At 34.0% G+C, this 21,371-nt stretch overlaps 1 protein-coding gene across 1 annotated transcript; it reads left to right on the forward strand.

The window, feature by feature from the left end:
- Positions 1–2,139: 2,139 nt before the first annotated feature.
- On the forward strand, positions 2,140–20,670 carry LOC148605721 (uncharacterized). The gene is made up of 21 exons (XM_088547611.1): positions 2,140–2,197; positions 2,968–3,099; positions 3,929–4,057; positions 4,812–4,865; positions 6,471–6,599; positions 7,462–7,549; positions 8,037–8,293; positions 8,694–8,738; positions 10,000–10,259; positions 10,380–10,383; positions 10,471–10,536; positions 11,506–11,640; positions 12,201–12,254; positions 13,980–14,108; positions 14,461–14,526; positions 15,730–15,855; positions 16,810–17,433; positions 17,931–18,065; positions 18,317–18,529; positions 19,352–19,511; positions 20,536–20,670. Exons 1-20 carry the CDS (start codon positions 2,140–2,142, stop codon positions 19,483–19,485), a joined length of 2,838 nt encoding a protein of 945 aa, XP_088403737.1. The 3' UTR covers positions 19,486–19,511; positions 20,536–20,670.
- The last annotated feature ends 701 nt before the right edge of the window (positions 20,671–21,371 follow it).

Raw genomic sequence — 21,371 nt, forward strand, 5'->3', positions numbered from 1 at the left:
TCTAAATTTGAAAGTTTTATTCGGTTAGCAAGAATAGTTTAAGGAGGTAGACCTAGTTTAAGGGACACAACTCTTACAAATCATTGGCATGTTTGTATTCAGCATTCTACATCAATCTCATGTAAGCATCAAAGTAACTTGGATTTCATTCTGTTTCAAATGAAAGCTTGATATGCTCTGGTGAAATTGAATATGATGCAAACATATCACTGATTTCAAGAGTTATGTCCCTTATCCTAGGTTTACAACCTTAAAACATTTCGAAACTTCAGAAGATTTCTGATTTAGTCTGGAATCCATTTTATTCGGGTCTGGTTTTGACAAATTTTAGACCGGTAATGGTAAATACAATTTACTTTTGTAAACAACACCGTTATTACTGAGGTCTAGTTTTATTATTTTTTTAACACCTAGAGTGGTTATTCTTATCCTCCATTTATCTGGCGGTAGGGCTGGAATCTTCATTTTCTTGAAAATTTTGTTGATATTGTCAATATTTGGATAAGAATATATGTATATAATAATGCGAAAATAATTGTCTGGCAATCCCTTTTATAATTTTTTGGATCGGAACACCCCTTTAAGGATTTTTGTTTACTAGTTTATACATTTCTGGAGCCGCCTCTTTATTTGGGTTAGGAATAAGGTAAATGGACAAGCGATTTTCAAATTTGTTTTGAGAAAAAATTCAACACCGATGATGCTACAATTTGTGCGGTCAAATCTAGACACCAAATTTCCGGTATATAACGAGAATGGATGTAGTGAATATGTTAAAGAGACAACCCCACCGGGATGAAAAAAAAAATGTTATGAAATAGCTTTATCACAGTATGCGATGTTTTTCGAAGGTGTTACAGTCACATTGACTACAGAAGTAAAAAAAAATCTTAGTTTTTCTCAACATCACGAACGACTATATGTATACATGGGGAAGACACCAGCATATACAAGATCAGTATAATTATTCGAGTACCATTTGTTTGTGTTTTCATCGCCTACACTCGAACAAATCAAAAGGGATTGGGCTTCTCCGGGTCACGACGTGACTAATTTTAATTGTCTTAAATTTTAATCACCAGACCTCTTACCTAATTTAGAAAAAGTTTCAAAAATGAGTAATATTTCCTAATTCGACATATTTGTCGAAAAATTCACTACCCTAAAGGCATTTGAAAGTGATAGAAATCTACATTTGTGTAGAAATTTCTGTTTCTGATTGTATCGCTGTTTATTTTTATTGTTGATCTACGTATTGTTCCTCTCCCGGCAATCCTCATCTTTTTCCACCTTTCCATAGTTTCGTATATTGTTGATAGAGGAAGGTATCCATTGATTTTCTTGGAGTTTGATACGTTCTTTTTTAAATGCATTGAAAGGTAAGTTATTATAGTCTCTTTTCCCAAACCTTTTTTTACACGCTGTGCAAGTATTCGAGATATTTGAAGCGTTTCCGTATTTTTTACCAACAACAAGAAACTTGCTTAGATAATACGAGAACTTGCATATCGCTGCAACATAGTAGTTTTTCATATACTTTAAGTTAGATGAATATTGAAGGAAATATCATTTTAGCGGTCAATTTCGAAAACAATGCTTGGGTCGCATATCATGGCCTTGAAGCATATAATCACCAATTATATTACAAAGCTACCAAATTTCAACCATCAGCGCCACCCTAACTTTTAAAAGATACTAAATCCCTAGAATTCTTTACTGTTATCGAAGTCTTGGGTTCAAACAGAGCGATAATCCACTATAGCTCTTCGCCGAAGCACCTTGTAATTGGAAATGACAGGACGTGATTTCGGAATACACGTGTCAGAATAGATTAGTTTTATTGTAAAGGGACAACCGTTTGATATTGAGGGGCATGTACATTTGGAAGAATTTTCGGATCAAAATATTTATTTTTTCACTACGTTAACGGTTAAAATATTGATTTTAAAGGTACATCGAATAAAAATTTGATTTTGATAAAATCTTTTTTTCTCGTTCTAATGTAAAACAACTTGTATCATTAAACAGATAGATAATTTTAAATCTACAAATCCCATTTAAAAAAAAATTGCAATACTTTATTGTAGACATAAAAACTGCCAACTTTTTTTTAGTAAATTTTGATTACAGGAAGAATAAATGCTGCCTTTATTTTTATTTGGACTGTTATTTAATTTTACGGCGAGGGGACAAGAAGGTATGTAAGATATTGACAATAAAGTATAGTACATTAAAACCTAGTTCTGGTCAAATATAAAATTTATTTTCTAATGAAGGGATATTTCCGGTTTCTCTTAAGTTTAACTTGTTTTAAGAATCAGGCAAAACGGGAAAAATCAGAAACATGCATGTCAAAAACCCACCGATTTGACAATATAGTTTCACTCAAGGATTCTCAATTAAAAAAGACCATTATTTTATCACTGCATCATTGGATTTGAACACACAAAAATTCAGTAGAATGTTAGAAAAAAATTATGTTTTTGACAGAGTTATCTTTCCTTGAAATATTGTTCATTTTCAGTGCATTTCAATGAAACTATAACTAAATTTACCAAATCTGGTCTTTGTTCCTTTCTGATAGTGCAAATAGTCAAATTAAACTTTCAAAATAGTGTTTTTATTTTCATACCATATTTCACGCAATGCCTAATGTTTACAGAGACTGACACTTAATTCATAATTTACTTTAGAAAAAAGAGTTAACTGTATATTGGATGAACATGGGGGGTGGGGGTTATATCATTTGCCAGAACCCTTGTATCCGCCATTGGTTTGTATGTTATTTGGGTGCATTTTTTCACTTGAGAACGCGAACTCTGCGATTGATTGTTTTGCGGCTCAAGAAAGCAAAGAATGATTGAAAAATTGGCGACAAAAAGGGTCTAAGAAGTTGAAAATGTGGAATATGCATTTTTAAAAGGACAGTGTCACCATACTATTAAACTTCTTTTTGTATGATTTCAGTATGTGACGTTGAAGAGTCACCTCTAGGGAATACATATTTTCGAAAGATCACACCCTGGGGACAAGTCATTGACTTGCCATGTCCGTCGGGCACTGTTTTTCACCTAGCGACATGTCGCTGTGAGAAAAAACGTAAGTAGCTAGAAATATAATAATACTTGTACAACTAAAACCTATGTTTTCCCAGAGCACAGTTAACTTGTACAACTATAACCTATGTTTTCCCAGAGCACAGAAAACTTGTACAACTAAAACCTATGTTTTCCCAGAGCACAGTTAACTTGTACAACTAAAACCTATGTTTTTCCAGAGCACAGAAAACTTGTACAACTAAAACCTATGTTTTCCTAGAGCACAGTTAACTTACAAACGTTTTGCCGCTTCACTTACACTGGATTTTATTTTATCAAAATATTGCAAGCGGATCAAAGATGCCTTTTGTGTTCATTCAAACATGCAACCTTGATGAATTGTCGCAATTTGCATTACTTAAATGCGCATTAAGTGTTATTTCAAAACTGTGCATAAGAACATTTGTATCGTATATTTCAGTGATATCAAAGGCATTTTTAACGTAAAGTACGTGTAGAACCTTTCTCATAAATAAGTTTAACAAGAAGGCAGTATCATCCCCCAATTATTTTTTTATGAATTAAATCGAATGTTTTGTATGTGGTTCAGACCCGAAAGCAATGACTTTCCAGTACTGTATGCTCTAATCCATGGTGTTTGGTATTTGGTTCTGAACCAAAAGCAATGCCATCATGCTCTATTTCAAGGAATCTGAACCGAAAGCAATATCATTCCAATATTTCACGCACTATTTCATTGTGTTCGGTAGTTGGTTCTGAACCGATAGCAATATTATTTCAGTATTTCATGCTCTGTTTCATGGTGCTTAATGGTGCTTGGTTCTGAACCGATAGCAATTTTATTTCAATATTTCATGCTTTTATTTCAGGATGTTTGGTACTTGGTTCTGATCCGTCAGTCTACAAGGAGTTTGTAGACGCTGTTGGAGACTGGGTGACGGGACAGTGTCCCGGAGGAATGGTTTATAGAGATGATTATTGCATGTGCACTTTACCGAGTATTAAAATTTCCTCCTCAATTATTATTTTTTTACTGTTAATCAAATTCAAAGGTATTCATATTCATGTAATATTAATGTGGATATGTAATCCTCCGAAATTTTGGCACGTTGTACTTGATACCTTAAAAGCTACTTCTGTCTGTTAGTGATTTGTTTACATTTGCATAATATACGGGACTGCTTCATCCTATATGATTGGGGAAAAACAAAACAGTTTTATGAAAATACATGTACGCCTTGTAGAATACCACATTGAAAGGTCAGACATCTAAATCACATTCATTTGTTTGATGGATGTCTTTTTCGTTTTTTTTTTTCTGCTTGTGGTATTTTTACTTTGAGTCCCGACTTTTAATCAAATTATTTAAAAGCACAGACTATAAAATGCAAATGAAACAATATTTCAGTATTTATCAACTTTCTGGGTGTTTTATTTGCAAAATAAATTTTATTAACACCAACAACGCTTAATTTGAAACAATCCAATTAAAAGTATTCCAATTTTTTTTTATTCTGTATTCTTAATAAAAGCTTTCCGACAGGCATTCGGAAATTGTCATCGCCCAGAACATAATAATTAAACTCTCATTTTGATTCAGTATGTCATTGAACTGTATACTTCAATCATTCATCAGAAATTTCAATTTCTCGACTTTAAATTGAAATATTTAAAACTAACGATTTTCTAGACAATTGATAAACCCCATTTGTAAAAGTATGACGCAAATGTTTTATTTTTTTTCCATTGCAGGAGATTTCAGCACCAGGCGTCCTGTTACAGCATTAGTAACTGTGTTACCACAAGGCAAGTCAATATTATAAAAAAAGACATTTGAATATATTAATAAATAAATCCTGAAAATGTTCTGCAAATATTAAATTGTTTGGAATACTATTAATGCATTCAGATAGACAAGTAAACGTATTTTGAGAGATAATATTGCCACATACATGTAAGTTACGGAGCAGAAACTATTATAAGAAGAAACGTTATGGCAGCAGTACATCTTTTAGAATATACGACTTTCTGTAAAAGTTTTTCATCAGGTCAACTGGGGTCAACAGCCGTAAGATCGGAGACATTGCCATGGGAACCGAAAGAACCAAAAACTTCAATTGATCACTATAAAGAATTGAATTTGAACTAATACAGCATAATGGAGACAGTTCAGATAATCATGTTTTAAGTTAGAAGACGTATTTCCGCTATATTTGTTGGTCTTGTTTTCTTCGTATTAATTCCGTTAACCAAGATTCTTGTGGAAATCAAACAAATGTAATTTAGGGACAAAATCCAGACATGGAATACAGACACACACATTAAAGAACATGAAATAATAATAATAAAAAAAAATAAGTACAAAGCAACAAAAGTTAATGCGCAACTCGGACTTCACAGAAAAATGGAGCATGGAACAGGTGCACCGGTACGGTAAACGTCCTCGCTTTTCTATAAAAATGCGCTGAGTCAAGTCCGGGGCAGACAAAAGAAGAAAGGAAAACTATGACATGCGGAAAAAATCAGTTCTCATGATACAGAAGGATACAGTGCAACACCGTATAAATGTAATCCATTGTCAACCAGATTTAACGCAAATTGGGAAAGTGAAACTCGTCTTCACTTTGGTTACGACAAGTTTCAGGATGTAAAACTATTCCAAGACCTAACGACAATATTTATTCAGGTCGTAGAGCAACGTGGAAGATAAAAAGGGAATTGTGAAGAGTTTTCTTTATAAACCATCTTTCAAAATATTGAGCAATCGATCTACGTGCATTAAGTTCGTACCAGCACTTTATACAATTGGTATAAATATCAAACACTCTCAACTCCTCCTGCTCAGCTAAAATAAACTTTACTGTGTAAATGAACTAAGAGTGTTTTTGACTTATAACATAACAATAACCTTAAAAATAAACTTTTGGACTACATTGCAGACAACTACTCTGGTTTGATCTTGCTCGGAGACAGCAAACAAACGATCGAAAAATTGACAGGTGCTAACTACAATATTGTTTACCAATGTTTTCTAACGACGAAAAATTTACAATCGACAATATAATTGTGTAACCCTTTCATTTTAAGTTCGCGTAACAACGTTTTTAATTTGTTCTTAATTACAACTTTTTTCCTCCACCAGCATATCATCTAATGTTTTGAAAGAGTAATCAAGGGAACCAAGTTTATAGCGGTAATCAAAAGAATGCAATCCAGGAACAAAGACCAGACATGGAAAGCAGACATACACAAAGAAGAACATAAAGTAACTAAAATCATACATACAAAGTAACAAAAGCAAATGAGCAATTCGGATTCCATTAAAAACTGGGAGCATGGACCAGGTGCACCGGTAGGGTAAGCTTCCTCTGCTTTTCTAGTGCTTTCTAATTCAGTTTTGTTTGTTTCTAGACTGTCCTTATAGACCGGCAAGTTTGACCGCATATCAAGAATACTTCCCTTCAATAGAGGACTGGGTTACCAACTATTGCCCACATGGGACTGTTTACATACCTAAATACTGTAAATGTGTAACTCAAGGTGAGTCTCAAGCAGAATCAAAAAGGGAGACAGACTGGCAAACAGACAGACAAACACACACACACACACATTATGATAAATTTTGAAGGAATCATTTCAGCCTTTCTTAAAATTGAAAAATAATATGGAAAGCGGTAAACTCAGCCTCTTCATGCTGGTTTAAGATGCACCGTTTACTTAATTAAAAAAAGCTATTAATCTGTTTTGGTACATGAACAATGGGGGGGGGGGTCTGTAATAAGAATGAATACGGTGCTGAGGCGGATCCAGGGGGAGGGTGCAGGGGTTGGCACCTGTCTTTTTTATTGGAAAATTTGTCATTTTCACGTGTAAAATTGACAAAAGATTGCAAATTATGTTCGAACACTCTCTTCTGTTGTGGAACTCCGGTTGGCACGCCGTTTTCAAAATGTCTGGATCCGCCACAGAAATGTACGCCTTTAGATTGTTAATTACTATGATTGTTGTATCATTTGAGGGAACAAATGTTCGTTGCTTATCAAAGTTTTTATTATTTTCTGGAATTTTAGACATGTGATGTCAGAAACGTCTATAATTTAGTAATCGAAACTTGACATGATAGTTTATTTGCTCTAAAACGGTTAATGTGCAAATGATTAAAAATTTACCCTATTTAACTCACCTGAACCCCTCTTTCCAAATGCAATTAAACAACTTTGAAAACTACAAGTAACACAAATGGCAGAAAGAAATCAAGAGTTTTACTAGAGAAGGCATTTAAATGTCGACTGTGTGAGAGTACACACCTATCAAGCAAATGAACAATATTTTTATTTGTAGGGCAAATTTCGATACCTTAGGGATTTTGTTTTAATTTAGAGTTATAATTTTTTTTTTGCAGCGACAAACACAAATGAACCGGAAACAAGTACTGTCCCCATGACAACAAGACCACCTATAAAGCCTCCCACAAGTAAGCATAGGTTCTCGTATAAAGTGAGGAATTTTTTCCCTTCAACGAAAATAACAGCTTTAAAATAGAACGAAATATTTATTCATAGATATGTCTTATTAATAAGTTGATATTTAGTTTTAAAAAATATATTTCATCAGCGGCACTCAGCTAATTTCGAAGCGAATACCGAGGAAGCAACATTTTTACTTTCTGTTCACCTATCCTTTACTCCAAATTTAATTGGACGCGGCAGGAATTCGGAACCACTCGGCCATGTCCGTGACAGACAATATGACCTTTGATGCGGAATAAGGTATGAACAAGTCTCGTCACATGACTCCGTGGTTTCGTGAGAATGTGTCACCGTTTACCATTCAAATGCATGGATAGAGATTTGTCATTAGCACAACACTGCGTTCAGTATTTAAAGTAAAACATTTTTTCATGTAAAATTTTCGTTAAGATCTAGTTCTACATGTTAAAAAAAAGCATAAAATAGAAAATTTTGCATAGTAATGCAGCGTTTCAAGATCCTGGATTTTAACAATAAAATGCAACATAGAAAATTTCGGAAGGGAAGATGAAACTAGGACGAGAACAAACCCTATAGGAATGTGTGCAACTTGTGAGACTATGATTTTGTTTTCAGATTGCAAATACGTCAAAGATGGCGTATCATCATACAAAGAGTATATAGACAGCTTAGGAGATTGGTTGACATATTACTGTTCTTCTGGGGAAATTTTCAGCACCACGTGGTGCACATGTCTCATAGAAGGTAATTATGTTTTGATTAGTTTATTTTTTATTTAGAAAGTACTTTTTTGTACCACGTGATTTTTCCTGTCTGAAAGAAAGATACTTTTGATTGGTTTATTGCTTAGATTTTTTTTTTTTAAAAATTGGGTGATCCAATATCCGCGCAGAGGGTGACTGTATTCAGTGAGGAAGCGGTACTGTAGTTGATCATGGAACTTAGCTGTAGTTTCATAGTAAGCAAGGAAAACAGTTGCTGCATCTGAATGCGAAATACGATTTGCTAAAGCTAATTCATTGTACATAAGAGAATGGGATGTTAACAAGGGTGCATATAAACCCTGCCGATATTTTGATTTCTTGATTCTATTATTAAGCTTTTTTCATACTGTACGCATATTAATGATATCATGATATTTCAGGACAAACTCCTGATTACGTAGACATGTTACCACCAATTGTCAAAGGTAAGTATATAACTAAAGGTACCATGGAAGCCGTTAATAATTAAAACAATACATATATATGTGTCTCATTTATGCTTCAAATGATTCCCTATACTAGTTTTACTTTAGAATCACCTTACAGTAATGACAACGAATACCGAATGTCAAAACGTACTTGTATTTATTTGTTAAGATATGTTATGGGCCTAGCATCCGAAAAAAAAATAATTGTTTTTAATGAAAGACAATTTGTAATCATGGAAAGTGCCTTCCTGTTAAAAAAAAAGAATTTATTTTCTTGAATAAAAAGAACAGTTCAAGTTATAAATGATATTTCAAGACATTTTTTCAGTAAAAGGACATGCATTGAATATTTTCGAACGTTACTGTTATCTAAGGAAAACATGTTCTTGTTCCAAAAGCTTTTGAGAAAGACGTTGGTAGAAAACTTGACGTTATTGACCAACATCGGGGGTCCGGTTTTCAGTATAGACCTTATTGTTTTAAATCGATGACCAAATGGCACATATACTGCCTCCCGGAAATGTATAGTGTGCATGCTCCACGGATGCACATCGACTATCCGAATTTTTTCTCAAAAGGGTCTATAACAAACGACCTGAGTCGCCCTAATCTGTCATACATGTATATATAAGCTCTCAAGCTTACACTGTCCTTAACCTTCAACGAGCAGCACGACGGGTGTCTTGCAGGAAGCAGGAATGGTGTGCCCTTTTTCGGAGCACCTGAGTTCATTCTCAGTTTTAGTGCAGTTCTTATTTAAGTTCTTAAGAATGGTGTGCGACTTTTTTCTGTTCAATGTACCTTTGGTACTGTTTTGTCTACGGATCACTCCAATATTGATAAACAAAACAAAACAAAACAAAACAATGATGAAGAAAACAACAATAAAACAAAACACTGTATTTATCGCGAAAATGTTTTGGCCGGGGATAAATATATCTTAAAAAAAAACCCTTCTTGTTTTCGAATGGCTTCAGTGACGAACTTGTAATTCTTGTTGGGTCCTCGTTTATCTGCCATGCTTTATTTGCCGTTTAACTTAAACAGTAATCATGATAACTTGACTTTATTTTCAACCATATGTTATTTTATGATATTCAATCAGTGGATGTTCTTAACACATTTGTATAATGCATATTACCACCATCCTTTTAAGTCGAGGTTCAGAGTACCTTTAGTTAGGTTCCTTCAACTAAGGTAGACTCAGTACCCTGACTTGGCATAATGACGTATTAACATGTGTTTTATTTAATTGCAGACTGCGCTTACCAACCTGCGGGTCTATCGGCCTATATAGAATATGTACCAGAGATAAATGCCTGGGTTACTAATGAATGTGCGTCCAAACAGGTTTACAGCCAAGCCCACTGTTCCTGTCTGAATAAAGGTAAGGCTTTGATTCAATTATGGCGTGTTACAAAGCTTTTTAAACCATGCACAGCCTTGGTAAACATTTCGTGCATTAACAGGCTGTGTCTTTTCAGGAATATGAAGAAACTAGTCCTATTAGAGTCGAAATAAATCACGGGAACTCCATTTTATCATTGTTTTACCACGGACTGGCCATTTATGTCGTTATTTATCACCTCGGTGATCTATTTCTTAACTACTCTTAGGAGTAATATACATGTACAAGAGAAGGGTAATATGCTCCAACTAACATAATGTGTGTTTTAAGGCTAACTACAAGATATTTTTCTGTTCCATTAATTGTGATTCTTTGTTATAGATTTAGTCCATGTCACTACCATCAAACCAAAGCCAACAAGCCCTCCAGTAACAGTCACCAATCCAAGTAAGCCACATGGGTGCATGCCAAAATACAAAACAAAATAAAACAACAAACAAACAAACAAAAAACGAAAATAAAAAAAACGAAAATAAAGCGTAATAATCATATTGATACAATTGTTGTCTATGTAGAGTATAATTATCATGATAAATTGACCACCCAAGTTATTATATTGCCTGAAACGTTGACATTGTATCGAGCCGTAGGCGAGGGCACGATCAACTTTGAAGGCATTTATCACCTCCCAGAGGCCGTCATGCCTTCTGAACGAGCAACAATTGTGTTTATTCAATTGAAAATCTGAAGAGGGCATTACCATGTAATGATTCCTGGACATTTCTGTGTGACAATGTCGTTTCGATATGGTATCGACATTAAAAAATACCACATGACTATGTAAAACCAAATAAAAAAGCATTTTGTTATTTTTATATGAAATGGTAATAACTGTGTAATATACCTATGTAGTAACTGAATCCTGGTGAGGATCACAATAACTTTCTTTTTTCATTTATTTTCTGTAAATTTCAATTTTCAAATGTTAAATTGTTATCATAAAATAACGTGTATCACTTTTGACATTACTCTGATAAGGACCGTCTCGGTCGACAAGCAAAATAGTCTTTTTTTTTTATTTTTCGCTCGGTTTCTAGGTTTTAAATGTATCACCATGTTATTCTGATAAGGACCGTGCCTGTCGACAAGCAAAATAGTTTTTTTTCTTTATTTTTATTTTGGTTTTAGTTTTTTTTTATTTTTAGTTTGGCTTTAGGTTTTAAATGTATCACCACAATTTATGTTTACCAAACACTTTCTGTAGTTTAACCAAATGGAAAACCCAAAATTCCTTTCTTAATATTTCAAGGAAATTGAAAACTTAAGAATTTTTTTTTCTCAAAATAATAAGACAGAATAGAAAATTTCATCACAGCCCACTCCCCTTTAAAAAAGGTCATGTATTCTACTTTCTAGATTGTGATTTGAAACCTATTGGACAAGACGCTTATCAAAAGTTCGAGGAATCAGTTCAAGACTGGGTCACTATCAGCTGCCATGCTGGAATGGTTTTTAATGTCCTGCTGTGCCATTGTGTGCAGGAAGGTGTTGGTAATATATAAGTCTAAAGTTCTTTTTCCTTAAGATTTCCAATTTATTTTTTTATCATTAAAGCAACGACTTCGGCTAGTCATTTGAAGGGAAACATGATGCCCAATAAGTCACATGTAAATTTATTCTTTAAGGCAACAACTTTAAAGGGTTTCACTGAGATCCCAATCAATTCACCCATTATTATATTTTAAAACGAGTGTCCGTCCTTCCTTCCGTCCGTACTACCCCTCTCTTCCTTACTTTTCTAACGTAGCGGGGGTACCCATCTATTATCCGTTACTCCCCATACACCACTAAATGAAACTTAATGGAACTTTCACAGAATCTTTACTACATATTCCTATTTTGTACCTCTTATTTAAGATGTTGATCCAAATCAAGTTAGAGGTAAAGAGGTGCATTTTATCTATTGGGTGTGTGTGTGTGTGGGGGGGGAGGGAGTGATGGAGAATCAAGTTAGTGAGCATTGCGCTTAAAAGAATACACAATAGCAAGAGATTCAAACAAAGTCTGGGAGAAAATGTCATTGTGATCTTATAGTTTTGTTTTATTTACAGTCGTTACTGCACTTCCTGAGTCTACTACGGTACATGATGTCGTCACTAATCCTAGTAAGTACATTATAACAGTATGTTGCATATAGAAAGAGATGTCAATTACAACTTAACTGGTTGTTTGTGAATGGACGTATGTGTGCTTACTACATTGTATTAATTCGGTGGGTTATTCCATTGGTGTACATGCATTATTATAGTGTCAACTTGTTTACAGTATGTATTTCTCAATTTGAACGAACCTCGAACAAAAAAACAAACAAACAAACCACCCGCACAAACAAACAAACAACAACAAACTAGTGATCCATGTTAGCCCTACAAATCAAAAAGCTAACATAATGAGGTAGACCCAGGGTAAGGGATACAACTCATGAAATCAGTGTTTGTATCACATTCAATCTCACTAAAGTCTTTCAAGCTTTCATTTGATATAGAATGAAATCAGTCCAAGTTACTTTGATGCTAACTTGAAATTGATGAAAAATGCTGCATATCGTTCCAAAGATTTGTAAAGAGTTGTGTCCCTTACCCAAGGTTTACCTCCATAAGCCAACATTTTGTTTTGATATTCTTTGAATCCATTGTAAGACAATGAATTTATTCAAGTAAAAATAAATTCATTCATGTTTTAAGTACTTCTCCATCTAAAAATCAGGCAAAATGTATATGAAGAAATAATACGCAGAGATTTTATTGCATTATCCAAGTATTTATACCTCATTATGGCAAGCCAAAGTGGACAAAAATGAGTTACAAAAATGAATTTGTAATATTAGAAAATGAATTTGTAATATTAGAAAATAAGTGTTTTCTAATATTAAAAAATGATTTTTTAATATTACAAATTCATTTTCTAATATTACAAATTAGATTTCTAACATCACAAAACACTTTTTAATATTAAAAATTCAATTGAATTTCTAATATTAAAAAATGATTTTTTAATATAAGAAATTGATTTTCGAATATTAGAAAATGGGACTGATTTTCTAATATTACAAATTCATTTTCTAGTATTACAAATTCAATTTGTAATATTACGAAATGTGTAATATTTTATAATATTACTAAATCAGGAATTTGTAATATTACAAAATGAATCTTTAATATTACAAAATGAATTTCTAATATTAAAAAATCTTTTCTAGTATTAAAAAAATGATTTTGTAATATTAAAAATTCAATTTCTAATATTACAAAATATTGATTTTTGTTCACTTGACTTGCCATACCTCATACCTCAAGAAATTACTGTCCAAGTGTTTGTAAAGTTTGCTGTTTTAAGATATTGATAGGTCAGATTTAGTTGAAATGCACTATGGAAAAAGGGTGGGAAATTTTCCCCAACTGTTTCCTTATATAAGCAGTAAAAAACACCAAAAAAAATATCAACGTAGCCAATGCTTCAGGATAAATTTAAATAGCTTTCCAGTTGTTTTCTTTCTAGATGTATTTGAGCAAAGAAAAAGTCCAAATTGAGAAAAATATTGTGCCATTCATTGTCTGAGTCTCACACAGAATGGTGCTTAAATACTTTAGTTGCGTTAAATTTCATGCATACGTCTGATCTGTGTAATGAATTCCTCAAACATTTTAATTCAAAAGTGGCACTGAACGTAGTATAAAAAATGCCCCATAAGTGACCCGTAGCGCAGAAAATGTTAAGAAAAAAGAACACAGAAAAAACAATGATCAGCAAGAAACAACACCTCTAGGTATTCAAAACGACTACACAAGTTTTGTTTAAACATGTACAAAACCATTCTATAACAATTTCAGATTGTCCATATATACCTGTTGGTCAAAGGTCATATAAAGAATATGTCCCGGACCTCGGAGTATGGGTTTCCAACGATTGTCCTTCTGAGATGGTTTTCGATGTCAATATGTGTTCGTGTCATCCCGATGGTAGGTCACAAATTTGTTTATTATGCTTCCCATTTCCCCATTTCCTCCACAGAACTTTCTTTTTTCTTTCGGCCATTCTTCTTGTCGTAATTCAATACATATCACTTTTGCTGGTTCTCGCACCATTAGATTAAAAATATCTTCAATTTAAAGTCCATAGAGTTCGCTTTTTGCTTCGGATTTTTTTTTCACGCAGTTATTTCTTGTGTACGAAAATAATACTAATAATTCTCCCTTTTGTGGTCATAAACCTAATTGGAGGACATATAAATGTTCCCATTATGAGGCTGCACTAATGAATATTATTTTGTGAGTTAAATGAATTAATAATCCTAAAAATCATTATTTTCAGGTTCTGCTGAGATCATCGTTGTACCAATAACAACGGTTCCTCCATTAACGATCCCCACGGTTAAAGGTAAGTTAGGTAAATAACAACGGTTCCTCCTTTAACGATCCCCGCAGTCCAGGTAAGTTGTAAAAAACAATGGTTCCACCTTGAACGATCCCCATGGTTCCAGGTAAGTTGTGAGTAATAACTGTCCCAAATAACAATCCCCACGGTAAATTCTATGTAGGTTGTCAATAACAACGGTCCATTTATTTACAGTCCCAACTGTACCAGGTGGGCTGTCAGTAACAACGGTCCCAACTGTACCAAATAGGTCCTTCCGTTGCTTATTCCAACTGTTTCAGGTAGGTTTTCAATAACAATGATCCCTTCTTTGACCACCCCGAGTGCTCAAGGTACGTTTTTTAATCTCAGTAGACGAATCAATAGTACCAGGTAGGTCCCGCCTGCACAATGACCAAAACGTTGCCAATAAACATTTGCAGACAATTTCAATTGTTCTTAGTAATTTGTCAGCAACAACAATCCCTCCATACGGTCACAACTATTATTCCATTTAAATTGACCATGGAATATTCAAAATATGCATGTAGGTTACAGACCACCAATTCAACCAATGAGCATTTGGAACGTACGCAAAAATAGTCCTACGCAGAAATTACCCCTGTTCCTCATAGTGCTGTGAAAAAAGTTCTCATCTTATTTAAAAAATTTAAACAGTTTCTGAAAGGAAAAACATTTCTGTACATTTTATAGGTGCATTTTGCTTCTTGTGATGTGAAGCCTAATCTCCATAATGATTTTTAAATATACCCCTATCTTGTGAAAACACTGGGATTTCCCATGCTATTTATAGACCCTTCACTTCCGGTGACCAGTACTGCACTGCAAGTCTGTTAACCCCACATGCCATTCTGAGGATTGTGAGCTGACATACGTAGAATCATGCTGATATATAGTCCTCTGCAGGTTAAAGTTAAGGTAAAGTCCAGAGAAGCCATTGAATATTGTGAAATTAGCATAGAAGCCTATGGAAAGTGGAATTAGTGGTTTTTAGCCTTGTATGTATAATGCAACCAATCAGTTTCGGAATTTACCTATTGCAACTACTCAATCACACTTATTTTTCTCATAAAAAAGGTAATTTCATAGTTTTACAGCAAATTGAGGGCTTACTTGTTTAATCGTCTGGAATTGAAATATATCCTGTATATACAAGTGAGTAAATAATAAATTACATCCAATTTTTTTTTGTTTTACTATTTTCAGACTGTCCTCATACCAAATCGCCTGATGGGTATAATGAGTACATAGCAGAACTGAATATTTGGATAAACAACGTTTGTCCTGTTAATCATGAGTTTGTCAAGCTGTATTGTACATGTTTATCAAGAAGCAAGTATTTGTTATATCTGGCCCAAAAGTGTTAAAAATTTCATTTCAATACTTATGGTTTCTAGAAGTGCTTCCGGTAAATATATCAGAAGTGATGTTTGACTTCCGGAATCAACAACAAAAATTTAATGTTTCGCTGGACACAAGACTTATACAGAAGCTTTAAACAAAATGTTACACGAATGTAAAACGGAAAATTTTACTTTTGAAATTTAGAAACAACCGTTATCAGTATGGCCCCGTGCAGGCCCGGGTGTCAAAAGAATAGGCCTGCAGCAATGCAAAGCTTGACGTGAAAGGCGACTAACTAGTGCTCAGAAACCTAGCCGGGGCTAGGCGCTCTGCCTACAGAGCCACTGGGATATGTGCCCCAGGTGGTGGAATGGGGTACCCCTGACGTGTTTCGTGCTGGGGTTGTCAGGCTATAATACGGAAAACCTGACCGCAAACCATAGTGGTGCACCGTGTTTGGAAAGATGCCACGTTTCTCGCACGTTAAAGAACCCTGCTGTGGTATTCGATAGGAGTAGGAACCTTAGCGCTCCGCCACAGGAGGCTAAATTACCGACCTTACCCATCCCTCCCCTTTTTCTAGTGGCAATCAAAATTTGTCGATCCTATTATCCTTGTGTCCCATCCCATTTTTCATTTCATCATCATTTCATGTACATTTTATCACCCATTTCATGTTCATTGTCTGAATATAGTTGAAATATTGCTGCTAGGACGTTAAACCCTAATTTTCAATCAATCAGTTATCAGTATGTTTTCTCGTTACGATGTTTGTATTCCTCCTATATATCTAGTATATGATCAATAATTCACACAATTGTCTAGAAACAGGTCTAATAAAGCAAACCAAAAACTACAAAACTATGACATATATTTGTGAAAAAAATTAATGTAGTTTATACAACAGTATCGTAATTATAATGATATTTTCAACAACTGTAGGCGACATAGCGAAAATACCAAAAGCAACAACATCAACTATATCATCAACAACAACTACAGCAACTTTAACCACCAGTGACCCACCAACAACGCCCTCAATGGGGTCAACATCTGTTAAATTGACTATACATCCTGTTCAAACAACAAAATATACGACGTCGACAATGAGGCCTACAACATCAATGTCGACAACAACAATGGCACCGACAACATCTACCAAGAAGCTTCACCCGATGATACCTCAAAATTCCAAAGAAACAACATCGATACCATCAACGACGACGACAACACGAACCACCACTAAACTTACACGAACTTCAAACAACCCTCAAGAGACCTTGACGCCCGCAGCAACAACTTCGAATCTTCCAACAACTATTTCTAAGAAACCGATTACAACAACAGGTACCACATCGAAATTGACGAGGACAACGACAAAACTTGAACCGACGAGTACGACACTGAGGTTGTTTTCCACGACGACACCATCAACTTCAGTTAAAACGACGTATTCCATGTCAACATCAAAATCGAGTCAAAAACCAACGATAACGCATTTACTGGAAACTACCCGACGAGCTCCTATTACGACAACTGGCACAACGATGATTTTGACAACTCTATGTAAGGTTTCAAAAACATTTTATTATTGTAGTAAATTGCATCCCGGACTTCCAAATGTATCCATCGTAAGTTTTTATTATGCCAAAACGTCGACATCCAAATATATTTAATATGATAAAATTTTTCCGACATAACAAATATTTAGCAAAACAATACTTGGGAAATTTTGAAATTAACAGATATATTTGGACTGACAGAGAATGATTAAAACACATAATATTTAGGTGAGGCCAAAGAGTTCACATTTGATCTTAGGGGAAAATTCATAGCGACACGACATGGCGTTTGCAGATCCATGGGGTCCGCCGCTTGGAATCCCTCTTTTTGTTTATTTAAAAAAATCTTTATTCAATTTAAACCAACAAAAAATCAGTTAACCAATATTAGCTCGGACCCCCGCACAAATGATCTGTAATCCCCGTCTGCACAAATACAAAGATAATACCATTTTGTTACTAAATCATTTATGATCGCTAGAACTTACTCCATTATTTCAGCCTGTGAAAAGAGAAAGTCTGCTCTGGGAGAGAGATATTATGAGAAAACAGTTCCAGTTTGGGGAGAACTGGTATTCATGTGCTCTACAGGGAAAATATTTTACATGCCAAAGTGTGACTGTGTTTCGGTATCAGGTTTGTTCATCGGAGTTTTACTTTTTCGAGAAAATTGATTTGCAAAAACTTCACAAAATTATTTTACGATTTTTACATAATAACTGAGTTCTCCCTTGTCAATTAAAAAAAAATGTAGTGATATATTTACGATCACATGTGAATTATAACACCTCTGGAGGAAAAAAGTGTTTGTATCTAAAGTCATGTGCAACTGTTTGAAATTCATCAACGTCTTAAATTTGTTAACTTTGTAAACACTCTTGTAATAGATATTCCTACGACAACCGAACAATCTACCACGACAAAAACAACGCCAACCCAAGAAAGGACGTCGGAAACTTCAACATCAACATCAACATCAAAATCAACCACAACGTCGACAACAAAGAAAACACAACCAACATTAACAACGACAACTGCTTCAACTTCGACGACATCGATCCCTACGACATCAACAACAGTACAAAAGACGACAGCAACTGGTAAGGCAACTTGTAAGTCCTGTTTTTTTTCTCTATCAACAAACATCAATGTTAAAGCACGTGGAACACATGTACCCTCTGTGGTGTATATTGTCTCTCCGTAATGAAAATTTAGAAAAAGAATGAAAAACGAAAGCGTACTTTAAGTAATGGCTATAAGTAATATTTTGGGCATATTTATTAAAATCTAAAATTTTTTTGAATAATCGAACGAAATATTGAAGGACGTGCTCATGGACAGAGGCGTGTCAAACAATGTATAGCCAATTAAATATGAACGGCTGAGAGTAAGCAGGGAAGAACAGTTGAGACAACGCAAACCCCCTATTGTGACTCAAATTCTCTGACAATTCTTGTTTTTCGTTTTTGCTAGGTTGTTTTTCGTATCAAAGAACAAACTTCTTCTCCATATTAGACGTTTCTATAATTCATTGTAGCTTCCGAAACAATTTTGCCTCAGAACCAATCCAAAAACATTATAATATTTTGATCTGATGTTGGATACTTTCATTTAAATGTCAATGTATGAATTTCTCGCAATCCACCATCTAAATCTGTTATATTTATAGTGTACAGGGATTACTTGGAAGGTGCATTTGAATAATATTTTTGCAAAAAATTAAATAAAAATTAATTACCAATATTAAAACTAGTTTTTTTATGAATCACAGTCATGGTATTTTGTACAGTCAGCGTGATTCCTACATGAATTTGTACTTAGATACTGAGTATGCTTTAGGACATCGTCGAACTTAATTATGCTCTATAACAAATCACTACAATATGTACAATGTATTGTAAACTATTGTTTCCTCTGTTTAGTGTGTCCATTAAAGCCATCACTACAAGGATCAGAATATTTTGAAATCGACCTAGGTACGTTGGGCTCTATTGAACTGAAGTGTCCCGCCTTACAAAAGTTTGATCCTGAACTTTGTGGGTGTTATCCAGATTGAGAGTGATATAATAATTTACAGGAAAGGTAATATTATAGTTTGTACTGCTACAGTAAAACCCGTAAAAACCGACGCCTATAAATAATCCGGATATCTGTGTAAACCATACATCGTATGGAGTCCCTTCATATCATATTCAATACCTTTGAATTCATTTCCTCTTTCGTCTACCCCGGACTTGACTTTTTTTAGCAACTCGGCAGGGGTTTCTAGAAAAACAGAGGACGCTTACCCTACCGGTGCACCTGGTATTACAAATAGTATTACAAATTCATTTTTTAGTATTATAAATTCATTTTTTAGTATTACAAATTTGATTTCTAATATCACAAAACCCTTTTTTAATATTAAAAATTCAATTGAATATCTAATATTAAAAATGATTTTTTAATATAAGAAATTGATTTTCTAATATTAGAAAATGGATTTGTTGTATTCAATTACGATTTTTTAATATTACAAAATCATTTTGTAATATCAAAAATGTGGCTAATTTTGCAATATCGCAAAGCGATTTCTACAAATTCATTTTCTAATATTACAGATTCAATTTGTAATATTACTAAATGTGTGATACTTCATAATGTTACTAAATCAGAAATTTGTAATATTAGAAAATGAATTTTTAATATTACAAAATCAATTTCTAATATTAAAAAAATATTTTCTAATATTAAAAAAATGATTTTATAATATTAAAAAAATATTTTCTAATATTACAAAATATTGATTTTTGTCCAGTTTGGCTTGCCATAAGAGTCCGAGTTGCTCATTTACATTTGTTACTTTGTATGTATTGGTGGTGGTGGTGGTGGCGGCGGTGTTATAGTGATAGGAACAGTCGTACTTCATTCCTTCCTTTACGCATAGGGTTACCAATCTCTGGGCTCTGAAATACAATGAAACTTTCACAGAATCTTTATTACATTTGTGCGCCTTCTATTTTATATTTGAATCAAATCAATTTAGTGGTCAAAAGGTATTTGTTATCATGTAAGGGAATGAGAGTTTCTAGTTAGCACTGCTTCCAGTTTTTGTATTTTTTTTCAGAATACGACCAAATGGTATATAGTTTATATACTAGTAACAACCGATCAGAAGCAGCACTTTGAGACAGAAGAGGGAAATCCAGATATCTAGAAATCCATATATTTTACACGTTACACTTGCATAATAAAATTTTAAACCGTCTCTTCGATTTTTTTGGGTCTCTTTCATCGAGGAAGTGATATATAACACAAAAGATCTGAACTGTTTGTGACATTAACATTTTCAAACATTTTGATCATGGAAGTTAAAAATAGTGAGAATATAAATCACTTTTTTAATTAAAGTGAATGGATGTGGGGTGAGGTGGTCACACAACACATATGCTGCTAGATCCTAATATCAAATTTGTACACGTAACCCGACTTTCATTAGGCAGCAACCATTTGATTTCCTGTGGGGAGGGGAACTGGGGCTATTTTTTTTTAAAAGGCAAACCTTTTTTCCCAACAAGTCGATTTTTTTTTCTTCAAATATTTACGATACACCTAGATGACAAATTCTTTTTTTTTTCTGAAAAAGTAATTTGGAAAAATACATAATAAAATTCATGGAAACCAGACCATGCATTAAGAGTGCTTAATTTCTTTAAAATTCCTAAAAGGGCGATAATAATTAAATAAACAGACGCTTGCATTTGTGTAATTCGAATTATTCGTGATTCTCTACTGATCGAACTGTCCATAACTGGAGAATCACCTAAGTTAGGGCCACCAGGAGGCCCCAAAAATCTATGATAACCACATTTTAAATGCATTAATTTACACACAAAATACGCTATTTTCATTTTTGCAGATAGATCGGGGGAAAGGCAGGTGGAGGATTTACTGATGACATCA

The sequence above is a fragment of the Perna viridis genome, chromosome 10 (assembly GCF_037379345.1).
Source record: "Perna viridis isolate PV_CMFRI_1.1 ecotype Kerala chromosome 10, ASM3737934v1, whole genome shotgun sequence".
NCBI lineage: Eukaryota > Metazoa > Mollusca > Bivalvia > Mytilida > Mytilidae > Perna > Perna viridis.

Excerpts from the sequence above, each read along its gene's own strand:
- LOC148605721 (XM_088547611.1), top strand. The coding sequence starts at position 2,140 with ATGCTGCCTTTATTTTTATTTGGACTGTTATTTAATTTTACGGCGAGG. Across the intron at positions 4,058-4,811 it reads TTGCATGTGCACTTTACCGA|GAGATTTCAGCACCAGGCGT; the intron begins GTATTAAAATTT and ends TTTCCATTGCAG. Across the intron at positions 8,739-9,999 it reads GTTACCACCAATTGTCAAAG|ACTGCGCTTACCAACCTGCG; the intron begins GTAAGTATATAA and ends ATTTAATTGCAG.